The sequence below is a fragment of the Miniopterus natalensis genome, chromosome 12, assembly GCF_054644295.1.
Source record: "Miniopterus natalensis isolate mMinNat1 chromosome 12, mMinNat1.hap1, whole genome shotgun sequence".
Classification (NCBI taxonomy): Eukaryota; Metazoa; Chordata; class Mammalia; order Chiroptera; family Miniopteridae; genus Miniopterus; species Miniopterus natalensis.
Genome location: NC_142092.1, coordinates 70,852,839 through 70,877,676, shown reverse-complemented (window position 1 = coordinate 70,877,676; position 24,838 = coordinate 70,852,839). Strand labels below are relative to the sequence as shown.

The following is a 24,838-nucleotide window of genomic DNA, read 5'->3' as shown; positions in this document are numbered from 1 at the left end:
GGCGCGTCTGGGCCTCGAGAGCTCGGGCTGCGGCTCAGCTCCAGCTCACGTGGGACGCGCGCGAGGACCCCGCATAGCTGCCCCGCCGAGGCCTGCAGCCGCGCCCCTTCCGAGGTCCGCGGGGCCCGCGAACGTTCACACGGCCCATTCCACTGGTGACCGGGGCCACGGGGCGGGGTGGCCGTCCCGCTTGGCACCCCTAGTAGCTCGGCCTGTGGCAGCGGATGCACTCAACCCCTGAGTTCATGCTTGTGACGTTCTGAGGAACAAGAAGAGGCCGTGCCCATCTAACCAACATTTCCTTCGTTTGCCCTCGGGTTGCTTTAGTGGCCCTGGGGAAGTCACTAATGGGGTCTGAGGCTCCCGGCCCCCAGCCCACCCGCGCGGCCAAGCCCGGGGACTTCGGTCCCGCCCGTCGAGGTGGCGCGTTTTTTAGACAGGCAGCGTCTTGGCCACCTGGCAGGGCTGGGTCGCCTAGCAACGACGGGGTCCTTCCTGGCTCGGCGGCGCTTTGGGCCTGAGGGGAGAAAATAGCCGCGGAGGGCGCCGGGGCCGAGCGGCGGCGGGCGCGGGAGGCGGCAACCGGCCGGCGACGCGGGATTGGCGCGCCCGGGGCCCGGGGCCGCGGCATCAAACGGGAGATGAACACGGCCGACAAAGCCCGGGTGGGACCCGCGGCCGACGGGCCCGCGCCGCCTGAGGAGGAGGAGGAGGGCGAGGCGGCCGGGAAGGAGCCGGGGGCGGACGCGACCCCCGGGCCCAGCGACGCGTTCCGCCTGCTGGTGACTCGGCGGGAGCCGGCCGTGAAGCTGCAGTACGCGGTGAGCGGCCTGGAGCCGCTGGCCTGGTCCGAAGACCACCGCGTGTCCGTGTCCACGGCCCGCAGCATCGCTGTGCTGGAGCTCATCTGCGACGTGCACAACCATGGTCAGGACCTGGTTATCCACCGCACCTCAGTGCCCGCCCCTCTCAACAGCTGCCTCCTCAAAGTAAGCCTTCCCGGGCCTCCCGCGGCCGCGTCACCGGCCCGCGCCCAGTCCGGGGATTCCCCCTGCACCCAGCGCGTAGGGTGAAGCGCCGGGGGTCACCGTAGCCGGCAGCACACACACAGAACCTTGCGGCTGTTTGTGCCCAGTGTGGCCGGATCACGCACCCCCTCCCGACACACACGCACGGAGCCCCGGAGGCCCCCTCGGAGCCCGGCCCGCTGCGCCCCTCGCCGGGCGGGCTGCTGGCGCGGATCGCGCTCCCTGGCGGCGCTTCCCGAGGCTCCACCCCCTGCTGGCCCACCCCCACCCCCAGACTCGCCTCGGCCTCGGCTCCCATTGTCTGGGGCCGACTCCCCGAGGCCCCTGGCTGGCTTTGTTTGCCTTCCTCTGGCTCCTCGTTCGCTTTGGTGAAGCAACGTCGGCCCTTCCCATTGTCTTAACTGTTCCAGCGACTTTGTTAGGAGTGGTTCTCACCCCGGGCAGAGGGGCGAGATCTTGGAGCCTGTACTCCAGTTTTTCTTTAGTAGCTAAAAACCTCCCGGGTGCGGAATTTTGAAAAGTAAAGCCTCTGGCCATAAATGCAGCCCTTAAACTTCGAGTCCAAGGCCTCCGCGTAAAGTTAGTGCTTGCAGCTTCGTGGAAACTAAGTTTGCCTTCAGAACCCTAGGGTTCCTAAGTTTTACTGTCGTAATACTATTTTCAAGTTCGCTTTTTTAAAGTAGTAAGTCATAGGTAAGGTTCATTTTCGTGGTTTAGAAAGTACACTGTAAAAACTTTCCGTTTCCTTTAAAGATCTCTGTGTGTCTATGTGACCTACCAAAGCGGACAGATGTGGATACACTGTATCTGCTGGGCTTTGATTGAGGCCCTGGAAATAAATCGGTGTACAACACAGTCCCTGCCCTCATGGAGTTTACATTCTTTAGCAAGTCATGAACTAGTGTTTTATCAGATGGTGATAAGCGCTGTAAAGTTATGTATCTGCGTACAGAGAATGTATTTATGTGAAAGTGAACCACCTCTTACCCTGCACAGCCATTTTAAATGCAGAAAGCCCACACCACTTTTTAGCATACTTAATTCAAGTTTTAAATGGACAACTTGGTGTTGAATTAGATCACTGATAAACTTATGTTACTAAGCCCTCTAAGATCTTCTTGGAGAAGATATGAACAAATTGGTCCAAATATAAACAAATCAGGTGGACAAGTGCTGGTGATGCTATGAAATTGAAAAACACTGAAGGAGGGAGGCAGAAGAAAGGGGTTTTAAAAGGTGTATCCTTGCTCTGGCTGGTGTAGCTAGGTGGTTAGAGCTTCAGCCAGTGCACCACCAAAGGGCACAGGGCACAAACCTGGGTTGCAGGTTCAGTCCCTGGCCATGGTTGGGGCGAGTGCTCCCTCCTCCCTTCTCCCCCTCCCTTCCACTCTCACTAAAAGTCAATGGAAAAAATATCCTTGGGTGAGAATTAACCAAAAATACAGTGTATCCTCTGCAGAAAAAGAACTTACTGTATCTAAGGATGTTCATATGTACCTCAGCTAGAGAAAATTGCAAGTGTTGTGTGTCAGTGCAGTAGAGATTTAGCACTTTAGCAAAGAGCATTTAAAGAGGAATAGTGAAGGGGGAGGCACTTCTCTGGGGAGGTTACCTGGTAGGGAATCTGCAGCAGTCTTAAAAGAAGATAGCCGTTGGGTTGTAAGAGGAAGGAAGGAGAGGGCCACCCAGGTGGCAGGAATAAGGTGTCATCTCATGCATATACATATTTAAGGTTATTAATGTAATTCACTATTGTTGGTGTAAGTAAGGATGGGTCAACAGAGTCCGAGAAAGTGAGGTGAAGCCAATATGGTAACATTGAAGGTCGGTCAGAGGAGGTTGGCTTCATTCCATCTAGGAAGCCCTAACATGCTGTTCAGGTTTTATAAGCACAGGTTGACCTGGTATGGTTCAGGAAAGTGAGTCTGGCTGGACTGCAGGCAAGATGATTGTTGGGTCAGTGTCAAGTAGAGGTTAAGACACCGGGCTTTGGCACAAGGTAGCAAGATAGGCCTGTGTATAAAAGGGCATAATAAAACCTACCTCACTGAGACTTTTTGGAAGATTAAATTAAATACACATGTGGACATTTACATATGTATACACATAAACACATACATTAACCAATTGGCACAGTTCCTGGCCCACTGTAAATGCTCAAGGTAAAAAAATGAAGCTTACAGTATGGAGGGACAGGAGTCGGTCAGCGCCGTGGTTGTGGGTAGGAAGACGTCCGTAGTATGATAGAAACTTGACTCCGTCGTCGGTTCCACAACGGTCTGACAAGTATTAGGGAATCTTTATATATCCCACTAATAATTGACCAATAGCTTGCCTGAATATAGTGTCATCTTCGTCTTGTGCACTGCTCTTTGGTGTGCGTGTCATGCAAACCGTTAATCAGTGTTCTCAGTAGCCTAGGACTGCCTGCTGAATGAAGCTGAATTGTCCCTGCGACTCTAAAAGAGACTCCTGGAATAACACTGGTGAAATGGTAGGAATGTAAAAAAAGTCTGTATCAGTACTTTGATGGCTCTACCCATTGACCATCTCTGGGGTTTTACACCTACTCAGTGCTGTCCAGCTTGCCTGTTCTCTGACACAGGAAATGGACACTCTGCCCCCTGGATCATGGTTTTAGTGTGGAGCACGGCTAGAAGGCTAGCCTTACGATTCTGTTGTTTAGATGATGAATTTCTTTCAGAAAAATGTGCAGTTATATAATAGTTCACATGGCCACCATTTTCAAGTTACTGTCCTGGGCATTAGGGTTATGTGATATAAGTCTGAAAAGCAATAAAATAGTGATTTAAGAATGTTACAGTCTTCCCATTGGACTGCTGACTTAGAAACTCATGTAGTTGTATGCAGTCCAAATTCTATTAACATGTGTAACTGCTTTTATTGAGTATCCGTTGTTAGGAGTGTCTAAAAGTATTAACTCCACCTGCTACGTTAAGTTAATAACTGTTGCCTGTCTTTGGAATCATGTTCCTGCCCTCGAGAAGCTTACTCTCTAATAGCTTCAAATAAATTTTTACTTGTTAGATGCTTACAAAATATGTAGGGATTAGTAGTAATAGTGGCCAACTGGAAAGGCTATAGTATATAGTTAAATGGCTGGCTGGGGGTGGGCCTCTGGGAGCTGGACCCTTTAAGTGGTATATTCCTTGGGCATCTGAATATTTATTTTAATTTGTCAACTAATTTTGTGATATGCAGTAGGCTCATTCAAACTAATGTATTAGAAATTACTGCACAAAACCGTAAGGAATTTCCCTGTGGGTCCAGATTCATGCTGCTCCACTTTATGAAGAATTCTCCCTACAGTGAGTAGGACCAAGGGTTGCGTGAGCTTCCTCTATTTCATCCTGTGCTGCTGCTTTGGGCTACAAATTCTGTAAGTTTACTTTTAGTTCTGTAGTAGCTTTTATTTATAGTAAACTTAACTATTCTACTTTATCGTATTACAGGATTTGGTGAACAATTATATCTCCACCCTTCATTTGTCGGACAGCTTTAACCTGCATTTTACATTTACTTACTCCCCGGAGAGGTAGCAGTAATCATCATAGCTAACATTTACTGAGTACTCACTAATATATGCTTTACACATACTGACTTATTTAACCTTCCTGACTATGAGATATGCAGTAGTATTTCTTTGTGAGTGAGGAAATTAGGGCCAGAGGTCTGGGGCGGGGGGGGGGGGGGGGGGGGGGGTGTCACAGCTGTTATGTGACGGAGCCAGAACTTGAACCTGGGTGGTCTGGCATCAGAGCACAGGTTTTCAGTCTGGGTTTCATTGTATCATGTTTTAAATTGTGTCTATCCACACACAGCTCCAGAGTCTTACTAGCATTACGTTGTACAGGCAAGAAAACCGCACCTATACCTGGAATTTCCAGTTTATACTATTTCTCTAGCATGTCCATAAGTGTATCCAGAAGATTACCTTAAGTGCCTTTCTAAAATCAAGATACACTGCCCAAGACACCATTTCTAGAGTATTGTTTAGGATGACGCCCCCACCCCCAAAGGTTCTATTTTTTAGAAGAGTTTGCATATTCTCTGTGGTAGCTCCCTGGCCAAGACATTGAATGTGCTCCTGTGACTCTTCAGAGGGGATGTTGTGTAGCCACAAAATTCCTTCTCATGGGACAGTTTAGGGGAGTACTGTTCTGTGTAACATTTTAGGAAAAGTCAGTCATCTGGTTCGTTTGTTGGACAGCTTTATGCCTGCCTTATTTTAGATGATTATTTATTCTGTCATCCAGCAGCTTCAGCAGAAAAAAGAATAAAAGTACCCTTTCCAGCTACCGGTGCTGATCTCCGAAGGTCACGGCTGTCCACACAAACCGGTCACCTGTTAGTACGTTGAGGAATTTCATTCCCTATCAGGTTAATGGTCTGTAGCTTTTGTTACCTATTTACCTTATGGGGGATATTTTTAAACTATTTATTGCACTCACACTCCCAGTTGTCCAAGCTTTATCAGGGAATGCAGTTAGTGGTTCAGAGTTCAACACCTTCCAAGTTCTTTCTGTGTCCTGGAGTGTAGTTCCTCTGGGCTCGGGGCCTTAAACTCATTTAAAGAACCTTTTATTATACCTGTATATGTCTTAGGCTTGAATTCTTTTTTTTTTTTTAAATCCTCACCTGAGGATATTTTTTCCATTGCTTTTCAGAGAGAGTGGAAGTGGGGGAGAGAGAGAAAAACATCAATGTGAGAGAGACTGGGGCCTGCAGACTGAGGTACATACCCTTGGCCAGAATCGAACCCAGGACCCCTCAGTCCATGGGCCGACTCTCTAACCACTGAGCCAAACTGGCTAGGGCTTGAATTCCTTTTTAATCACGTTTTTTCACCCTTTCCAGTCTGAAGATCAGCCTCTAGGTGAAAGGAGATTGACACCAAAAAGAAATGGAAAGATTTTGCTTGCTTTCTCTGTGAGCCATTTCTCTAACACAGTGGTCAAGTCCTTTCTTCTTACTTCTGACATAACAGAAACCATATTTTATTTGACCCCTGCTTTTTTTCCACTTTAGGCTTCCTGGCCATTTCCTTATGGCTCTGGACCACTTTCTTTTGGTCATTTATCTTTTCCACCATCTTCAATGTCCCTTTAAAATCTTTTTAAAGAGATCAACATCATATAGATAGGCACTGCTGATGTACACTACAGACTTGGAGAACAGAGAGATGAATGAAAGCTAGAATGATCTCAGAAGGCCTGGTAGGCTGGGTGGGATTCAATAGGAGGAAAGAGCGTCCTAGGCAAGGGAGCCAGGGAAGGTAGGAGTGGAAATGTTCAGGGAATAGCAGATAATTGGAGCAGACATTATATAAATGGTGGAAAGCAGTTGGAGTTGACTTTCAGCATAATTTGTAAATGAAATTTTAGATAGAAAACTTAAAGTTTGCATTTGTATTACAAAGATACTGTAAAAATCCAGATATCTAATTGTATCAAAGATGTATACTTTCACGCATTTTAATGCCCTTATTTTGTGACTGCTTCGGCTCAATACTATAGACTCTTAAGAATCAAGCGCATCTCTCTTGCCCTTATTGCTTACGTCAGTTCTAAGATGGTGGAAACGAGGCTATGGATAATGACGACATTTATTCCAGTCCTTTAAAAAAATCACCATCCTCTGAGTATATGCTCATTTAGTTTTAGATCTTTTAGATGCATCTCATACCAAAATTAACAGAACGGATGCAGAATTTCTGTATATACTAATGTGACTCAGTTAATACATCCTAAGTAATATACATATATTTCTAGAGTGAATATTTATCTGATAGTTTTTATATCTCTTACTTTCAGGTTGGCTCAAAAGCAGAAGTTGCTCAGTGTAAGGAGAAATTTGCCAGCTCCCCAGACCCAACCGTCAGCCAGACTTTCATGTTGGATAGGGTGTTCAACCCCGAGGGGAAGGCTTTGCCTCCAATGAGAGGGTTCAAATACACTAGCTGGTCCCCCGTGGGTTGCGATGCCAACAGCAGGTGCCTCCTGGCAGCACTGACCCTGGACAATCGCCTGACCATCCAGGCTAACCTCAACAGACTGCAGTGGGTCCAGCTGGTCGATCTGACTGAGATTTACGGAGAACGTCTCTATGAGACCAGTTACAGGTTCTCTAAAAATGAGGCCCCGGGAGGGAGCCTGGCAGACTTCTCTGAGTTCCAGAGGAGACACAGCATGCAGACACCAGTCAGGATGGAGTGGTCAGGCATCTGCACCACCCAGCAGGTCAAGCACAACAATGAGTGCCGGGACGTGGGCAGCGTGCTCCTGGCCGTCCTCTTTGAAAACGGAAACATCGCTGTGTGGCAGTTTCAGCTGCCTTTTGTAGGGAAGGAGTCCATCTCCTCATGCAGCACGATCGAGTCGGGAATCAGCTCTCCGAGTGTCTTGTTTTGGTGGGAATACGAACACAATAGTCGGAAAATGAGCGGCCTTATTGTGGGGAGTGCTTTTGGACCTGTGAAAATTCTCCCTGTCAACCTCAAAGCAGTGAAAGGCTACTTCACTTTAAGGCAGCCTGTGGTCTTGTGGAAAGAAATGGACCAGCTGCCCGTGCACAGCATCAGGTGTGTCCCGCTTTATCACCCTTACCAGAAGTGCAGCTGCAGCTTAGTGGTGGCTGCAAGAGGACCCTATGTGTTTTGGTGTCTCCTACTGATCTCCAAAGCAGGTCTGAATGTTCACAATTCCCACGTCACAGGCCTTCACTCGCTGCCGATCGTCTCCATGACAGCAGACAAGCAGAACGGAACAGTATATACTTGTTCCAGCGATGGCAAGGTGAGGCAGCTGATTCCCATTTTCACAGACGTCGCACTGAAGTTTGAACACCAGTTGATTAAACTGTCAGATGTGTTTGGCTCAGTGAGGACACATGGGATAGCGGTGAGCCCCTGCGGTGCATATCTGGCCGTCATTACAACCGAGGGTATGTTCAATGGCCTCCATCCTGTTAACAAAAACTACCAGGTCCAGTTTGTTGCTCTCAAAACCTTTGAAGAGGCAGCTGCTCAGCTCCTGGAATCTTCAGTTCAGAATCTCTTTAAGCAGGTAGATTTGCTAGACCTGGTACGCTGGAAGATTCTAAAAGATAAACATATCCCTCAGTTTTTACAAGAAGCTTTGGAAAAAAAGATCGAAAGCAGTGGGGCCACCTATTTTTGGCGTTTCAAACTTTTCCTCCTGAGGATTTTGTATCAGTCAATGCAGAAATCCCCTTCAGATGCCCTGTGGAAACCCAGCCAGGAAGACTCAAAAATCTTACTAGTCGACTCACCTGGGATGGGCACTGCTGAGGATGAACAGCAAGAAGAAGGCACGTCCTCCAGACAGGTGACTAAGCAAGGCCTTCAGGAGAGGAGCAAAGAGGGGGACTCAGAGGACCCCACAGGTGACTCCCTCACCCAGTCTGGAGATGGCGGCCGTGAGCCAATGGAGGAGAAACTCCTTGAGATCCAGGGGAAGATCGAAGCTGTGGAAATGCACTTGACCAGGGAGCACATGAAGCGAGTCTTGGGGGAAGTGTACCTCCACACCTGGATCACTGAGAACACTAGCATCCCCACCCGGGGCCTCTGTAACTTCTTAATGTCTGACGAGGAGTGTGACGACCGAACCGCACGGGTAGGTGTTGGTTGACAACAGCGCAGACACTGGGAAGCCTGCTGTCTCTGACCTGTATTGAATTTCTAAAGCTCAGTTTTTGCTTTGACATGTTTTAGGTAGGTGATTGGCACAGGGTGCTGTAGAATAAATAGGAAACGGGTTGGTGCAGAGGACATGTCCCTGTCACACAAAATAGTTGAGTTCTCTCTCAGTGGCTGTGAGTGACATGCAGGGCTTGCAAGATGAGATTTCCAGGCTGAGGGTGCGCTCTAGGAGGCTGTCCTTGGGAGGGTAGTGTGTGACTGGGCTGGCACAGCTGCAGAAGTGTGGCACCAGGCACCCATCTCTTGCTGTTTGCAGAAAGTTGGGTTTTTTTGGTGGGGGGTGGGGGTGATGTTTCCATTTAAAAAGACTTGAGGAGGTCTGATTTAGTTAAGAAGGGCATATAAAGTAAATTGGTTGTGTTGTTTTTACAGAAACTGGGTAGAATCTTTATTTTGGTATTAGAACAATCTTAGTGTTACCCAAAATGTAGTCCACAGAACTCAAGTTCCCTGACAATACCAGGGTTCCAAACTTGGGGAACTCCTACGTGCTCCACACCCCTCTTCCAGGTTCCCAGTGCATGTTATCCTACAGGTTCTGAGATGGTACCCTACAGAAGAGAACCCTTCTTAACTTGGTGTGGGTCAGTGTCATCCAGACTGAAGAACTTGTGTTACGAGGAACATGCTGTATACCAACACAAAAGCCCTGGTCCTTTTTACTTCGAAGATTGACATCTCATTGCCTGAAGTCTTATTTAAAATATTCACTGAAGGCAATGAATTCAGATATTGTTATTCCTCATGTTAAACCGTTCACAATCACCTGTTGCATTTTCTTGTTGGGAGAGAGAGAGAGAGATTGTGTGTGTGTGTGTGTATGCGCGCGCGCGCATGTGTACACCCCTGAAATTATTGCTCATAGGATGTTTGCAACAATTTCAAGAGTAGTTAAGATGTACTGTTCATGAAACTGACCTTTCATTTTTAAAAGTCAACTTTTAAACTTTGTTTCATTGTGGCCTAATTGTGTGGAGTGTTCTAGTATCGTTGTTTCTCAAGGACCTAGCAGGGATATTATAGTCAACGACATAGTAACTCAACATTTTAGAAAATATGTAATGGAAGTTGGTTGGTGATGGTTGAGAGCAGTGAGTTTCAACTGATGTGCCCCAGGAATTTTTAAAACATGCAAAAATACCTGACTAGTCAGGAGCACTGACCTCTTTTCCCTTAGGTTGTCAAATAAAAAAATGACAACAGCCAACACAACAGTAGCTGTCCAATGTGAATGAATAAAAATTATACCTTTTTTTTTTTGGTCAGATCGGCAAAACATAATATTTTCGGTGTGCCGCAAAATTTTAGTAATGAGTATGCATGTGCCGCGAAATGAAGATGGTTGGAAGTCACTGGTGTAAAGTGATTGTCCAGATGCTGTGTGAGCAGGGCAGCTCCTTTTAGCCTGGTCATGTGGCTCTTAAAGAAGGAAAAACAGCAACTGAGTTTTGATTGAAAACAGTACAATTCATGTCTTAAAAATCCCACTATGGCCCTGGCCAGGTAGCTCGGTTGGTTAGAGTGTCCTCTCAAAACATGCCAAAGTTTTGGATTTGATACCGGTCTGGGCACATACAAAATTAACCAGTGAATGCATAAATAAGTGGAACAACAAAAACCTGTGTCTGTCTGTCTCTCTCTCTCTCCCCCCCTTGCTCTTCTTCAAAACTTCAGTGAACTAATTTTAGGGAATGGCAGGTTTAGAGGGTCCTTCCACAAGAGCTCCAGTGTAAATGGATTAAAAACTTCAAAGGACATTATCTGCTAGTAAGACAAGATGGTTCTGAAGGGTTGGTGTAGCCCATCCCAAAGATAAAGCCACTGAAGGTTTTTCCTACAAAATTATGAAGTTGATCAGTGTTTTTCAGACTTTCATTGTTAAAGTAGTGTCACCCTAAGACCAAAGCAGAGAAAGGGGAAGATGAACTTGGGACAAGGCCTTGCGCCAGCCCTGTCAACCTCCCCCCACCCCCACAGTGGGTCCTGCCCCACCCTAGCTCTGCCGAGGGTCAGTGGATCTCACACTGCAGGTGACTAGACTGGATTGCTCAGGCCTTGGTGCCATCAGAAGGAGAAATCATTTTTAATCCTGATCACCTTTTTCCTTTGTAATCCTTTCTTGAAGAATAGATTTGGACAATTCTACCAAGTTAGTATTTCATGTAATATTTTGCATGTAGAGATTATGCTTTCCCTTCTTAAAATCAGAACATTATAAGTAATAGCTAAATACTTTTCTTCTAACAGAACTCTGAAGTCCTTGTTTCAGAAGCAGCGAAAACAAGGCAAGTAACAAGACTGGTTTTCAGAACAGTTTTTCCTTCAGTGGTTATAGTCCACCCTGTTGTCACTCAGCCAGCTGGCAAGGACGAAGGTCTAGCCTTTCCACTTCCCAGACAGAACGGTGGAAATGCACACGTCCTGTTCGTGTGCGTCACTCACCTGCGCCGGCTGCCCTGCCTTCCAACGTTGCCCACCACTTTGTCTTACCAGGTGCTGATTGGCCACATCTCAAAGAAGATGAACAAGCAGACTTTCCCCGAGCACTGTAGTCTGTGTAAAGAGATCTTGCCCTTCACGGATCGCAAGCAGGCCGTCTGTTCCAACGGCCACATCTGGCTCCGGTAAGCCCTCTGCAGCAGATCCTGCTCTCACGCCGTTTTCAGTTTCGTGTGGCACAGAGCACTGTAAAGTGTTCGTCCCAAACGAACTGCCTGGGCATGAGGTTGGAGCAAACTGCTGTTATCAGACCTGGCACACACGCTTTACTTCAGGCTGACAGCAGCCAGGCGCCCGTCAGAGAGTTTTACTGCTTGCCATATGTAGGAGAGCCTTTATTTGGGGAATACTGTTTTCCTTTGAAGTAGCATTGAATTTTTAAAAATTATTACAAAAGTAATACCTGTTAACGTTAATGGAATATAAAAGCGCTGATGTACTTTTTTGGTCTAACTTTATAGTAAGAGATAGAAGTCCCCTCCTTGTCTGCCCTCAGTCTCACTCCAGGGGGAACCTGAGCGAGTCCTCATTTCATGGACACAGTCGGTCACTCCCTCCCCCTGCTCAGAGCATTCCCAACGCCTTGCTTCCTAGACACAGTATCCCTGCTTTTCTCCTGCCTCTGACCCTACATTCTTAGTTGTCTGCTTCGTGTCCTTGATGTCCATCTTTGGACCTGTTTTTCTGTGCAAGTTTGTAGTAGTAGTCGGCTCGTGACAATAACTTGCCAACATCTCAAGCACCGTCAATGTGGCAGGCACTTTGCTGAGAGGTGCACGTGTCCTGAGTCACTGTGTTCTCACAACGACTGTGCACAGGGACACTGCGGTGATTTCCATTTCCACAGATGAGGAAACTGGCACCTGGGGGAGGTCAGTCATGTGCTCATTCACGCAGCACAGGTGGTGGATGTCAGAGCTAGAACCTGGCGTTCTTGCTGCAGAGTTCACAGGTGTAGCCACCACACATTATAGTGCCCGATGGGTTCTTTAACAGAGTCTTTGCATTTTTGCTGATTGAACTGGCAGAATGCTTCCATTTCCTCCAGGTGAGGGTGGGTGCTTGCTCTCCCGTGCGATCTTCCTTCCTGTACACCCGTCTCTACTCCAAGTGAACCTGCTTGGACTCTTCCCTCCCACCTCTTTCCTCTTTGTATTTTTCTGCTCCTTGGCTGCTCAACTTAAAAACTCTTATCTTTTGGGAAAACCTGCCCTGCAGACACAAGTGCACTCCTTCCCAGCGCCCTGCATTCCCCTTCCTTGCCTGCCTGGTCCTGGGAGATGTGCAGTGAACAGCACTGGATGGACCTGAGCCTGTTAACATTTGTCCATGTCCCATCTTTTTTATACCATTAATTTTGTCTTCTGCATCCTCCAGGTTTCCCCCACTGTGTGGTTAGATTCTTAGAGATAGTGCTGGTATCTAATCTTAATCACGAGAATAACTTTCAGTATAACACGTGGTCAGTTTTTTAGCATACCACACATTCCAAGTACAATCAGGTAAGGACAGACTAACTCTCCCAAGGCTGCAAACACACCAAAAAGAAGCTGCTGACTGTGCATTAGAAACTTTGTATCTCTCGCTTAGGAACCTGACAAGCTTCCTTCCCTCAGTGCAGGTGGTGGAGTCCAGCCAGCCAGCCAGATATGGTGTTGCCATGCATTTGTGAACAATGTTTGCTCTTTGCTTGGTTACCATGGCTTTTAGAATAACTGGCAAGTTACCCTCAGCACTGTGCCACTTTCCGGTGTTGGTAGAATTGATGATACCATGTCTTTCAGGTGCTTTTTAACCTACCAGTCCTGTCAGAGTCTGATATACAGAAGGTGTTTGCTCCACGACAGCATTGCCCGCCACCCGGCTCCAGAAGGTGAGTGAGTGCCTTCTCAGCTGGGGAGGCTGAGGTGGAGCATGCCAGTGCCTCAGGCCCATGCCGGCTGGGGTGAGGCGCGCACTGCCCTCCACAGTATCACCATGAAGCCACAACTAATTAAAAATCGATGATCAGAATGTCATGTTCAAGTCTATATTGCATTTTAGCATGTACGTCTGCTGTTTTGTTGCCACTGCAAATTACTTTTTAAAATGCCCAAGATTGTTTTACCTGACATATCAGTCACATTTGAATGAAAACTCTGTAAATGACATTGCTGGATAGTCATGGGATATGTGCATGGAGTCCTTCTAGTTGCCATGACGGGGTTTTATTCTGGCTGGTCTCTAGTCTTTTCCGATGGCCCCAGGGACACAGCCCACATTCCTTTTCTTTCTTTTTTTAAATATATCTTTATTGATTTCGGAGAGGGAGAGAGAAACATCAATGTGAGAGTCACTGATCCGCTGCCTCCTGCACACCCCCTACTGTGCATTGAGCCCACAACCCGGGCACGTCCTCTGACCGGGAATCTAACCGTGATCCAGCCACAATCTCCGGGATCCTAGGTTGATGCTCAACTGCTGAGCCAGGCCAGCCGGGACACAGCCAACACTTTTGAGATAACTAGTTGGAGATGAAATTAGAGATGTGGGCAAGGAATTCGTGATGGAAACAACCCCATGAATGTCAAATTTATGCCCTGAGGTTCATTAACATCACACTAACCAAATGAGCTGTCATAACAGACAATTATGTACACGTTCTGGAGGGGAACCTGGTCTCAGTGAAGTGAAGCAGAAAACATTCTGCAAAAAACTGCACCCTTAGGCTTGACTTTTAACTGGCTGAAGCTTTCTGATTCTGAGAAGTTGGTGTGTTGGCAGCTTATGTTGTTTTAACTTTTTATAGAAAATGCCATCATACACAAAATTAGAGAAAAGATCCTAATAAATCCTTATGTGCCCATCATTCAGTTGCAAAAGTCGCCAACTCACGGCCTTTTTTGTTTCATCCGTGGTCCCCCATCCTCTCCCCTCCTCTTACTGGATTATTTTGAAACAAATTTGGGAGACTTTATATGCGCACTGAAAATTAGTATACCATTTAGGGAGGAAACCAGGACAAGACTGAAGCAAGGTTCACACGCGCCTCTGCCGGTTGACCCTGAGTTGCGCGGCAGTCCGCTTGGGTGGGGGGGGTGTTGTGCTTTCCTTTCTCCACTAATGCGCTTTTAAAGATTACAAATACTGGCCAGACCAGGTGTGGCTCAGCAGTAGAGCGTTAACCTAGGATCCAGGCGATTGGGGTTTGATTCCCAGTCAGGGCACATGCGTGCAGGAGGCAGCGGATCAATAACTCTCTCATCATTGATGTTTCTCTCTCTCTCTCCCTCTCCTTTCCTCTCTGAAATCAATAAAGCTACAAAAAAGAATATTTTAATGTAAACAGTGTATGAGTGATAATACTCTCTGAAGAAAATATAGTCCTTTAAGTTGCGAACTTCAGCTCTATGAAACACACACTCGGTGCCCTTGTTTCATGGATCATTACAGAAGGATCAGAATGTCACCACACACTGAGAGCTCCAGGGACCATGGCTTCCCCAGCCTCGCTAGAACGTCGTGAGTGGGGGGCTGGGACCAGAATGCCCAGCTCTCGACACTGCAATTCATTCACCACTCACCCACCTGACCCCTTTCTGAAGCCCATGCTCAGTACCTCTGTCTTCCCCTGCAGATCCTGACTGGATCAAGAGGTTGCTGCAAAGCCCCTGTCCTTTCTGCGACTCTCCTGTCTTCTGAACAGCAGTGGTGGGAGTGGACAGGGCGTGTGATCTACTGAGCACTCTCCAGCCTGGAGAGACGGGTGCTCTGGAGGCCTGGCCCGCACAGGGGAGAGGCGCTCCTTGTGTCTGTGAAGAGGCTGGAGTCATCTCTGAAGTGACCCTCTATCTCGGGGACCAGAGGCCGTCTGCAAATGACTAGGTGCAGAGCCAAGTGACTTTGAGGTGAACATTAGCCCCACTCCTTACCCAGTGAGGAACACTTGAAGAAATGCCCTCTTGTTTCCAGAGTCATTTCTTCCAGAGACTCAGGAGAAGGGCCTTGTGGGCTGACTCGGGATTTGCTCTTCACCTCGGGCTGGGACTGCCTGCCTGTGGCTCCCTGGAGCTGAAATGGTCTGTACGTGGTGTCAGTGTCCCAGCAGATGTTCCAAGTGTCTGACCATGTGGACCTGCTATGTTCTCAACAAACAGCTGCAGAACTGCACCTCTCTGATTCTTGTTTGAAAACATTTTCCTAAAACTATATTTTTAAGAGGTTGAAGCCAAAACTAAAATTGGTTTTAGTGTGTCAAAAGGTCAGATGACTCTTGTAAGTTAATAATTGTGACTGACTTTTAATGATCTCCCGTGTCATATGATTTCCTGCCCCCACTCCTCAGTGTGTATAAGGATGTCAAGTGTTCCAGCTTACCTGGGACGTGTCCCTGCTTCCGACAGAACTGTGATAACCAAGACAGATATCTGTACATAGAAGAATATTTTCTCCTTTCAGTATTAAAACTTTGGAGTATTTTTAATGTTGACATTTGCAGATGGTTCATTGCTGTCTGGTACAGGAGTGTAGACTCTGCCTAGAGACTGCCAGACAGACGGCAGCTCAGACGGGTGGTACTCGCGCCCGGGCGCTACTGTATGTGCAGCCGCTTGGCAGGGCTGCGAGTTCCTTCTCTCCACAGACATCCTTGGTATTACAATACAGGTATCTTCTGTGGGCTAAAAGGCGTTCAATGTTAATTGGTTTTAAAACCTAAAATAAAAAAATAGCCATTCTGGAATTAGTGTTCTTGGATTTTTACATTAAGTATCCTAGGGATTGGTGCTAATCAGGACTGTTCGCACACAGCTGGAAATGGTGCGTATCTCTGGAAAACTGGATGGGAAATACAGAATGTGAACTTCTGACTTTTCCTACATGCCATCAGTTTTGCCTTGACTCTAACACAACCTCCTGCTTTTATTTTGTGTCCTTAGTGAAAGACATTTTGCCTCACTTGCTATTTCTCATTTTGATGGTAATTTCAAGAATGGCGTCTATGCAGAAGTTAGTGTCGGGCATGTTAAGTTGGTTTTCAAGAAAGGACCAGTCAGCATTAGAATCATGAGCCGCGTAGTGGGCAGGTGTGGTTGATCCGCTTTTTGCCTGTAGCTGTTTCACTTTACCAGAGATGTGATAGTAACGGTCGGGATCATGTCAGGGAATCATCGCCGCTTTGATAGTCATGAGCGCTTCGTTTCGCTTAGGTTTTGTTCCTGCTCGGGGTTGGTAGTGTCGTTCTTGTCGGGGAACTGCTGCCGTTTGTGTGGTGCTGCTGCCATTTGAGACTCACGTTGTTTTTATTTAAAGCACTTGCGCATTTGGGGAAAACCGCTCTTCGGAGTTAACTGAAGAGGGTCCTCCCGGGTTACTGTGTCTTAGGAGTTAACTGAAGAGGGTCCTCCCGGGTTACTGTGTGTCTGGTAGGAATATACACGGCCACTCTCACTAGGATATGGCTTTTCTCCGCGGGACTGAGCCTAGTGCAGTTCTTAGGCAAACCCCTTTCCTGCCACCCAGTCCGTGGAGGTGAACCCGCTGGCCTGGGAGGATGGGGAGGCTGAAAGGCAGCACAAGCACGGTGCGCGCCTCCGTTCACTAGGGCTCAGAACACCTGGTGGGAGTGTCGACCAGGACACCTTGGAAGAGTGGGAGGCCACCAGGAACCCCAGACCGAGCTCCTCTCCTGGGTTAAAGTTAGCATCCCCTCCCTGCCTTCCTGGAATCTGCCCAATCTGACTAGGGGTTTCCTGGGGTTCAGCCGTCACTGCAGCAACCTCTGGAGTGGCTTATGGCAGCCGATTCTACACAGCTCAACCTTGTGAGCTGCAACGCTGTTGCATTTGGGGAGTCTGGTGTCCACACCTGTATCTCATTTTCTCTGCCTGGGCTTAATTTGTTCCTATTATTCTGCACAAGAAATTGATTACTTATTATGCTTGATATTTGTTCTGAAATCCTCGAGTGTCCACCACCCAGATCTCTACCTACTGTAGTGTCTGCAGAACGTGGCGAAGCGTGGTGCTTTCCTGCTGCTCCCTCGGAGAAGCGTGTGGGTTAGACCCATAGGGAGTTTCATGAGTTGGGTTAAAAGAACGTTAAAGGTAATATTTAAATATTAAAATACAGTTTGTTGTGATCATCTGGTATCAGATAAAAGTCGGAAGAAACTGATGCTTATCAGTGCTTGCTGGGAGGACGACAGTGCTGGGCCCTGGAGCCCTGGCCCTGCCGCAGTTTCCCTGCGTTGGAGTTTGGTGAACTGCACTCCTGGAGTGGACCGGGAATGACCCTGGTCAGTTTCCAGAGTCCGTCAGCCCAGTGCTTCCAGCCGCTCTGCTTTCCCTTCCTTTAGTTCTCTCTGCCTTAGGACATGTCAGAGCGAACAGGTTTCATGTTTGAAAGAAAAATAGGTTAGTGATAAAATTTCTAAAAGCAGATTTTTCTTTCTAAAGGTGGTAGTGTTAACTTGGCAAACTGTGTCTGTTTCCTTCAATGCTTTTCTGTGTGAGAGCGCTCAGTAACTCTCGGCTGGACTTTGGGCTAGAGCAGTGATTTCCAACCTCCTTCATCTCACGGCACACCTGAACTAATTACTAACATTCTGCAGCACACCAAAAAATATATTTTATTTTTTGCTGATCTGACCAAAAAAATACGTATGATTTTGATTCAGTCACACCCGTAAGCCACTGTTGTGTTGGCTGCTGTCATTTTTTTAGTATGACAGTCTCAGGGAAAAGAAGTCAGTGCCCCTGACTCAATAGTGAGGAATTGCATTTTTAAAAAATTCTTGCAACACACCGGTTAGAAATCACTGTCCTGGAGGATGCTGGATTTTAGCTCCTTGACCTCTCTCTCCTCCCAAAAATTTTCTTTTTTTGAGAGTTTTTGTTTTTAATCATCACCTAAGGATATGTTTTTATTGATTTTTAGAGAGAGAAGAAGGGGGTGAGAGAAACATCAATGTGAAAAACATTAATTGGTTGCTTCTCGCACCCACCCTGACCAGGAATTGAACCTGCAAGCTGGGCATGTGCCCTCTCCAGGAATAGAACCAGCAACGTTTTGGCATATGGGTCTATCCTTAACCAGCTGAGCCACACTGGCCAGGGCAGGAAGCCTAAATTTTTTAAAGGAAAGATACATTCTGCCTTTTTTTCTTCTTAGAGATTGGGCAGCACAAACAGCAAGACAAATAAATGAATCTCTGCAGTTAGCCCACCATGGATGGCTTCGAGCCTCTGCCTGGCCTGGTGATCTGTTGTGAATGTATCTTTCTGTTCTCAGGCCACTCTTCTGTGTATTGGCGCCAGCAATGCAGGGAGCCTGCAGTGTCTAGAGGTTCACCTTGCCCTAAAGGATCTAACCCACATGCATTGTCTTCATTTTGGTTTTTAGTGGAAGTGTCAGTTGGTAGCTTTAAGCAGAGTTTTAGACTATGCCTCCAGTCTCAGAGCTATTAAAATTCGACTGTTCTTTCTTGAAGCTAAAAGAGGTTTTTGGAGTTAGGGTCTTCACATTTGCTGACATGATATCTGCTGTCATGATTATAGAGCATGTGAAATTTGACTATCCTTGAATTGAATGAAGTCAAGTTTGCAGACTGTAGAGTCGCGTCCAGTGATCTAAAGCACTATAGTAGCTTCAGCGCCCTGATGAACCAGCAGGTGTTCGGGAGACTGAGCCCGTGGTCGATGGGCTACAGCCTCCCACAGGCAGATGTAGTTTGTTTTGTTTTAAGACAGGGCTGTTTTTGAAAACTTGGTGTGAAAACAATAAATTTAACGGGAATGACTGTAAAGGTGTCCTGTGAAGAAGTGAGTCCTTTTGGTGTATGAATATTTCTCCCCCAGTCTTTATCCTGGTGGGTGACTCAGCTTTTCTTAGCTTTTTCTTTTAGTTATAACTTTACTCTAGTGAGGAGACTTAATGCACAATTGGAGGTCCTACTGAGTGAGTTGGGTTAGAGCAGTGCTGTAGGGATTGCCAGCAGGGCGCTTATTCATTCCCTCCAGGCTCGGGAGGCGATGGAAAAAGGGAAAGGTGGACCTCGCGCTGACAGAGCTGAGGTATAGGCTGTCTGGTTGAAATGTTGTAAATGGGTTGGGAGAAATAAATTTCAGAATTCTGAATGCTATGTGTATTTCTAAAATAAAAAACTGCTTCCCTCGCCATCATGAAACCCTGTTCCTTTTATTGGAAGACCCTGTAAAGTGGTCGCACTGGACAACGGAGGCGGCTGTGGTGGCCGTGAGGCACTTCAGACTCTTCAGCAGGTCTGTCACTTGGCTAACAGGCTGGGAGGGTTTAGGGTACTTTGTTTTGGTTTTGGTACTAAGGCAGAATTAAATGCAAAAACCAGTTCTGTCTTTCTCAAGACTGAATCAGATTTGTACTTTAATGTATGAAAGCAAAGTGAATATCAAACTTGTTTATATAAAAATAAGTCTGTATAGAAAAATAAGCCTGCATTGTGTGTACTGATGTGTATTTTATGTTTACCCAATGCCCGTGCTAATCTTTGTGTTCGACTTTGAATTTTTGTATGTTTACGTATGACATTTTTTGAAATAAAAAGAACAGGCATCTAAAAACCTAAGGTTATAAAAAGAAGATTTTTTAAAAAAATTTTTGTCATCTGATCAGGTGGTGTGTTAAGTCTTTTTGTGTTTAAATAAGTTTAAGAATAATAACACATTTTGCTTGGAACACGACCCCCCATCCAGAAAAATTGGCTGCTCCTCTCCATTGTAGATATGTACATAGTGGTCGTTATTAGATTGTAAGCTCCTCACGGGCAGGACTGTCTGTTTCGTCTTGGTACTTCCGGCAGCACCTAAGGTCAAGTGCCTTGCTCATGACATGTGAGTGAGTAGCTTCCTGCCACCTTTCAGTGAAGCACAGTTCACTTTTTCCAGAGTGTTCAAAACTGCAAAGGACGCACGACCAGAGGCGGCCGATTTCTTTCTTGGGTTTGAACTGAGCTGCTTGGGTTGAACCTGACGGTGCCGTGTCCTTAGCACTATTCAGCCTCTTTCCCTGGAGGCGACGCGCCAGTGTCCTGAGCTTTTATCTAACCCTAGGGCAGAGGTTTCTGGGAGAGTCTGAAGCGGGGAGGATTATAGAGAAAAGGGATGGAAGTCCCGGAAGGTGTTTGTCAACCTGTAGCCCTGTCATGACTGCAGAAGGCAGAACAGAGACCCTGTCTCTCAGCCGCCGGCCGGGGCTCCAGTTAGCGAGAGACCACTGGGTTCTAGCTCTTCCCCGCCTTGGATTCCCCCATTGCTCGTGTGATTCCAAGTCCTTAGAGTCTAATCAAGTTGCTGTGAATATCCAGTGCTGTACATAGCGGCAGGTTTGTAAAAATGTGAAATAACCTCGAATGTGTTGTGTTTTGTATGCAGAGCCGCTAGTATTGTTATCCTGGCCAATTTTTTATTCAAAATAAATAAATAACAGAATTATTTGTGTGTTGTGTGCATATCTTATCATGGTCATGTGGAGTGTAGAGAAGCTTAGAAACTGCTTTAGGCCTGACAGTCATGCCCAGACATGAGCAGAGGAGGGGCTGTGACCATGAGAGAAATGGCCATTGGCAGCCACCTCGGAATCAACTCAGCCTTTGGTTTACTCCAGACAATGTATGAGGAACATAAGAGGAAATAACCCACAGCGTCAGTAACATCTTAGGCCACGTATGTCACCATCAGCTTAATAGCATCTGGTGAGTCCATAAACCAAGTACCAATCGCACGAACTTCACAACGATAAACGCGTAACTCAGACCAACACTCCTGCTGAAAACAACCAGAAAAGCTAGTCGAACACCACACAGGATTTAAAAAAATGAAAACTATGCCTAAACATATCATAATAAGATGGCTGAAAATCACATGCGCCTCAAAACTTAAGTCACCATGTCACCTGCACCTCCCCTAGGGGGAATCCTGCCAGATCCCATTGAGTAAATACTGTTGGAAGTTTTCGGTGGTGGCACTGCCATTAAAACAACAAGATTGGCAGAACCAGCCCGTCCTCACCTGCTGTTGGCACATCTCCAGACCCGTCCTGACCACACCTCTGTGCCACCAACCTTGCCAGATGCCTAGACAAAGAGGTGCATGCTGGGAGGACAGAGGGATGTTTTAGGGGACCAAGGGCAGAGGTGCGTCTCAGAAATCAGATGGTCTTTTTCTCTCATTTCTGCCATCTTTGTCAAGTGTAAGCCTCAGACGAGGGGGGAGTGATTTTTTTTCCTGTTTCTCTCTACTGTATCCCCAGGGCCGGCCACAGAGTAGGCGCTAGATAAATACTTGTTGGCTGAATGAGGTGGGCCTTGCTGCCTCAAATGCCCTCTCCCTGCAAGCTGCCAGAAGAGTGACCAGCTGCCCCCAGTTCTCTTTCCAAATTCCCAGGGGAGGGAAGCTGATTGGGCAGCTCAGAGTCCCCAGCAGGTGCAACACTGGTCTCCTCAGCTGCAGACAGGGTCCCCCAGGAGAAACACCTGCGGGGGCTGCGGGTGGGGGTGGGGAACACCCAGAGGGACCCCGCATGGTCTGGATTTCCCACTGCCAGGGGAGCAGACAGGGAGGGGACCTTCTAACCAGACATAAGCCAGGGTGACGCACTGGGGGCCGAGCGAGGGGAGAGTTTGCAGTGAGCATTTATGATAAAAGAGGTTGAAAATGAGCTGAGGACTTACATTCATGACAACATCGGAAAGATTTGTTCTCTTGCAAGTGACTCCAACCTCAGTGACCTTTAAGCACCTGCTGATCTGGATGTTAACAAGACCTTGGCCCTCAGGCCACAGGACTGGGCCTCTCGGGGGGGCCAGGAAGCGCCCAGATCAAGGGCAGCAACGGAAGCGGATGCTAATGACGCCACCGCCGCCCAATTAGGCCAATTAGCAGAGCCCTCAGCCCCAGCTGGCAGGGAGCTGCCTGCCAAGCAGCGGGGGGATAAGGGCCCTCTGCTCGTGGCCTGTCCCGGGCAGCTACCTACAGGAGCAGGATCATGTGGGGCCCACCGGGGAGGTGCCCCACACTTCTCCATGAAGCCAGGCCCGTCCCTGTGCTGTCCCTGCACCAGGGCGGTGCCAGAGTCCAGTCAATGCCCCAGGGCCCGCAGGAGGCGGTGGGATGAGCTCCTCGGGGTGTTGGCGGAAGGCCACTCACCCCTACCCTGCCTCGGGGGAGGCAGGTGCCACATTGTCTTCACGTGGAGTTCTGGGTCCAGGGACTTGGGGCCTGGTCCCTCTGCTGTGTTGGGCAGGGCAGTTCTAGACACACTCAGTAGTTTCTTAAGACTTGATAGAGCCCGTAGAAGGCCGGGGCTTCAGGTCCCACTGGAATAGCTCCTCTGGGGCCTGCAGAGTCCACAGCGCCCAGGGACAGTGGCACCATAAGCTGGCTGAGCTCTTCCATGAGCCCCAGCCGCCTCACCACTAGCAGCCTTCGGCAAGTTACTTAACTCTCTGAGCCCCGCCCCCCTCAATTATGGATAAAACAGCACAGCCCGGGGAGCTGAGAGAATGAGACCCGTGCGTTACTGAGCGTGGCTGTGCGTGGGCCCCATTCCCAGCCTGCCCATCACTCATCTCACCCCACAGAGCCTGCCAGTGCTGCCTAGGAGGCCAGGACTATTTTGTTCTCATACAAGGATCCTGAGGTCATAAGGTCACACGGCCGCTTGTGGCCCCAGGCTGCTTCGTCCCAGGGCCCTTGGTCTTGGCAGGAAGTCACCTGCCTCACAAAGTGCTGCCTGGAGTGGGTGCAAAGGGCAGGACGGCTCTCGCGTGGGGGAGGGGAGAGGTCATCCACAAAGCAAGCATTACTCCGCTAACTAAAGAAGTGGCTGGCCCTAGACTACAGTTTGGTTCAGTGGCTACAGCGGTCGGCCCTTGGGACTGAAGGGTCCCGGGTTCGATTCTGACCAGGGGCATGTGCCTCAGTTGCAGGCTCAGTCCCCGGCCCTGGGTCAGCCGGTACAGGAGTGGGAGGTGACCAATGTCTCTCTCTCTCTTCCCCGCCTTCCACTCTCTGAAAAGCAATGGAAAAAATATACTCAAGTGAGGGTTAAAAAAAAAAGAAGGCTGCTTCATAATGTCTTGTCTTTGGCTAAGAATTTACGTCCAAATGGTGTTTTGCTGACCAGACAGGACCAGTATAGTGAGGTTTCATCCTCTGGTATTCGAAACAAGCCCGGGGGCGGGGGGGCGGGGAATGGGGGCCTCAGCCAGGCCTCGCTGGCCTCCTTCCCACTCACGGTCTCCTCCCGTCTGGGGCACTGGATGCAGCGGGCACAGCGCATGCTGGGTACTGAGCACAGCGTCTGCAAGCTGGGCTGTAGCGAGGACCCCTTCTGGGGCCTCCTGGGGCCTGTGGAACCCATGCTCAGGGACTTTCAGGGTAGACACCGTCTTCCCCGTGGGGGTTGGGAAGAAATGGGGCCTGGGCGGGGGAGGGCCCTGATGGAGTTTCAGGAGGCCGTACCCAGGGCCTGAGCAGGGCCAGGGGCTGAGCTGCCCGCTGAAAGGGTGCAGAGGGGAGGACATCACCTCTGGAGAGGGGCCAGCCCCATGAGGCCAGGGATTCGCCCTGCCGGTGACAGGCCTGGGACCACCCTGCCTGTGACTGGGGCAGCCGGAGGGCAGGCCAGGGAGGCGTAGGTGAGTGCACACCAGCGGCCACCGCAGTCACTCCATAGCCAGAGCCCGGGGCAGGTCCTTGCTGGAGGGACTCTGGGCCACCCCAGGCTACAGGGGCTTTAGCCAGCAGGCCAGGGATCCCCAGGCTTCCCAGAGCTCAGAGACTGGAACCCCAGTCTCAAGCCCGGACAGACCCAGCCTGCTGAAGCCCCACAGACAGAGGGCCCAGAGCGCCGGGTTTGGGTCTAGCCATGAGTCCAAGCGACCTGAGGTTAGTCACTTACCCTCTGTGGCTACAGTGACCTCTTCTGTCAGTGGAGGGCTCACCCAACCTTCTTCCTAACGAGGTAAGAGAGCAATGGCGGGAGAGGGCAGGGCTCTCGAAAGAAGATCACGAGCTCTGTCCGCCCACGGTGCCACTCCAAAGACTGTCTGTCCCTCCTGTCCGCTCCTGGGCCCTGTGGGCTCTGCGGGTCACAGGGGAGCATGTCGGGGGGGCCTGAAGTCCGGCCCTCTACAGGGTTCTAGCAAAACAGCTGAGCGTGTCTAGAACTGCCCTGTCCTGCACGGCAGCCACTAGCCACATGGGGCTATTTACACTGAGGAAAAAATTTTTTACTTGATTTCAGAGAGAGGAAGGGAGAGGGAGAGAAAGAGTTTCGAGGTCAGTGACTTCCCTGGCACACAGGGCACGGGCACTGAGGCCACAGAGCACCCAGGCTCTGCCCCGCTCGCCACACCGCTGCGAGGCCTCCCTGGGCTTCGCCCCTCCTGCGCTCCCAAGCCCCAGAACAAGGCCACCTCCAGCCACCTCCCTTCAGGACACGCGAGTCTGGGACTGCACCCAGCGCTCTTTATTGGCTGGGCTGAGGCTCCAGAAGGTGGGGGCGGGGGATCAGCTTCCTTTCCCTGGGGATGGTCCCTGCTCTGCACCCA

At 48.8% G+C, this 24,838-nt stretch overlaps 1 protein-coding gene across 2 annotated transcripts; it reads left to right on the top strand.

Moving 5' to 3' along the window:
* The first annotated feature begins 641 nt into the window (after window positions 1–641).
* On the top strand, window positions 642–20,717 carry GTF3C4 (general transcription factor IIIC subunit 4). Of its 2 annotated transcripts, none has more exons than XM_016196591.2 (5): window positions 642–989; window positions 6,863–8,686; window positions 11,266–11,396; window positions 13,056–13,144; window positions 14,888–20,717. In XM_016196591.2, exons 1-5 carry the CDS (start codon window positions 642–644, stop codon window positions 14,950–14,952), a joined length of 2,457 nt encoding a protein of 818 aa, XP_016052077.2. In that variant the 3' UTR covers window positions 14,953–20,717. The 2 variants fall into 2 exon arrangements, with proteins under 2 accessions (XP_016052077.2, XP_016052076.1); XM_016196590.2 differs by lacking the exon at window positions 642–989 and adding an exon at window positions 4,823–5,429.
* The last annotated feature ends 4,121 nt before the right edge of the window (window positions 20,718–24,838 follow it).

Coding starts and splice junctions, on each gene's coding strand:
- GTF3C4 (XM_016196591.2), top strand. CDS start 642: ATGAACACGGCCGACAAAGCCCGGGTGGGACCCGCGGCCGACGGGCCC. Junction 990..6,862: donor TCAACAGCTGCCTCCTCAAA/GTAAGCCTTCCC, acceptor TCTTACTTTCAG/GTTGGCTCAAAAGCAGAAGT. Junction 13,145..14,887: donor CCGCCACCCGGCTCCAGAAG/GTGAGTGAGTGC, acceptor CTTCCCCTGCAG/ATCCTGACTGGATCAAGAGG.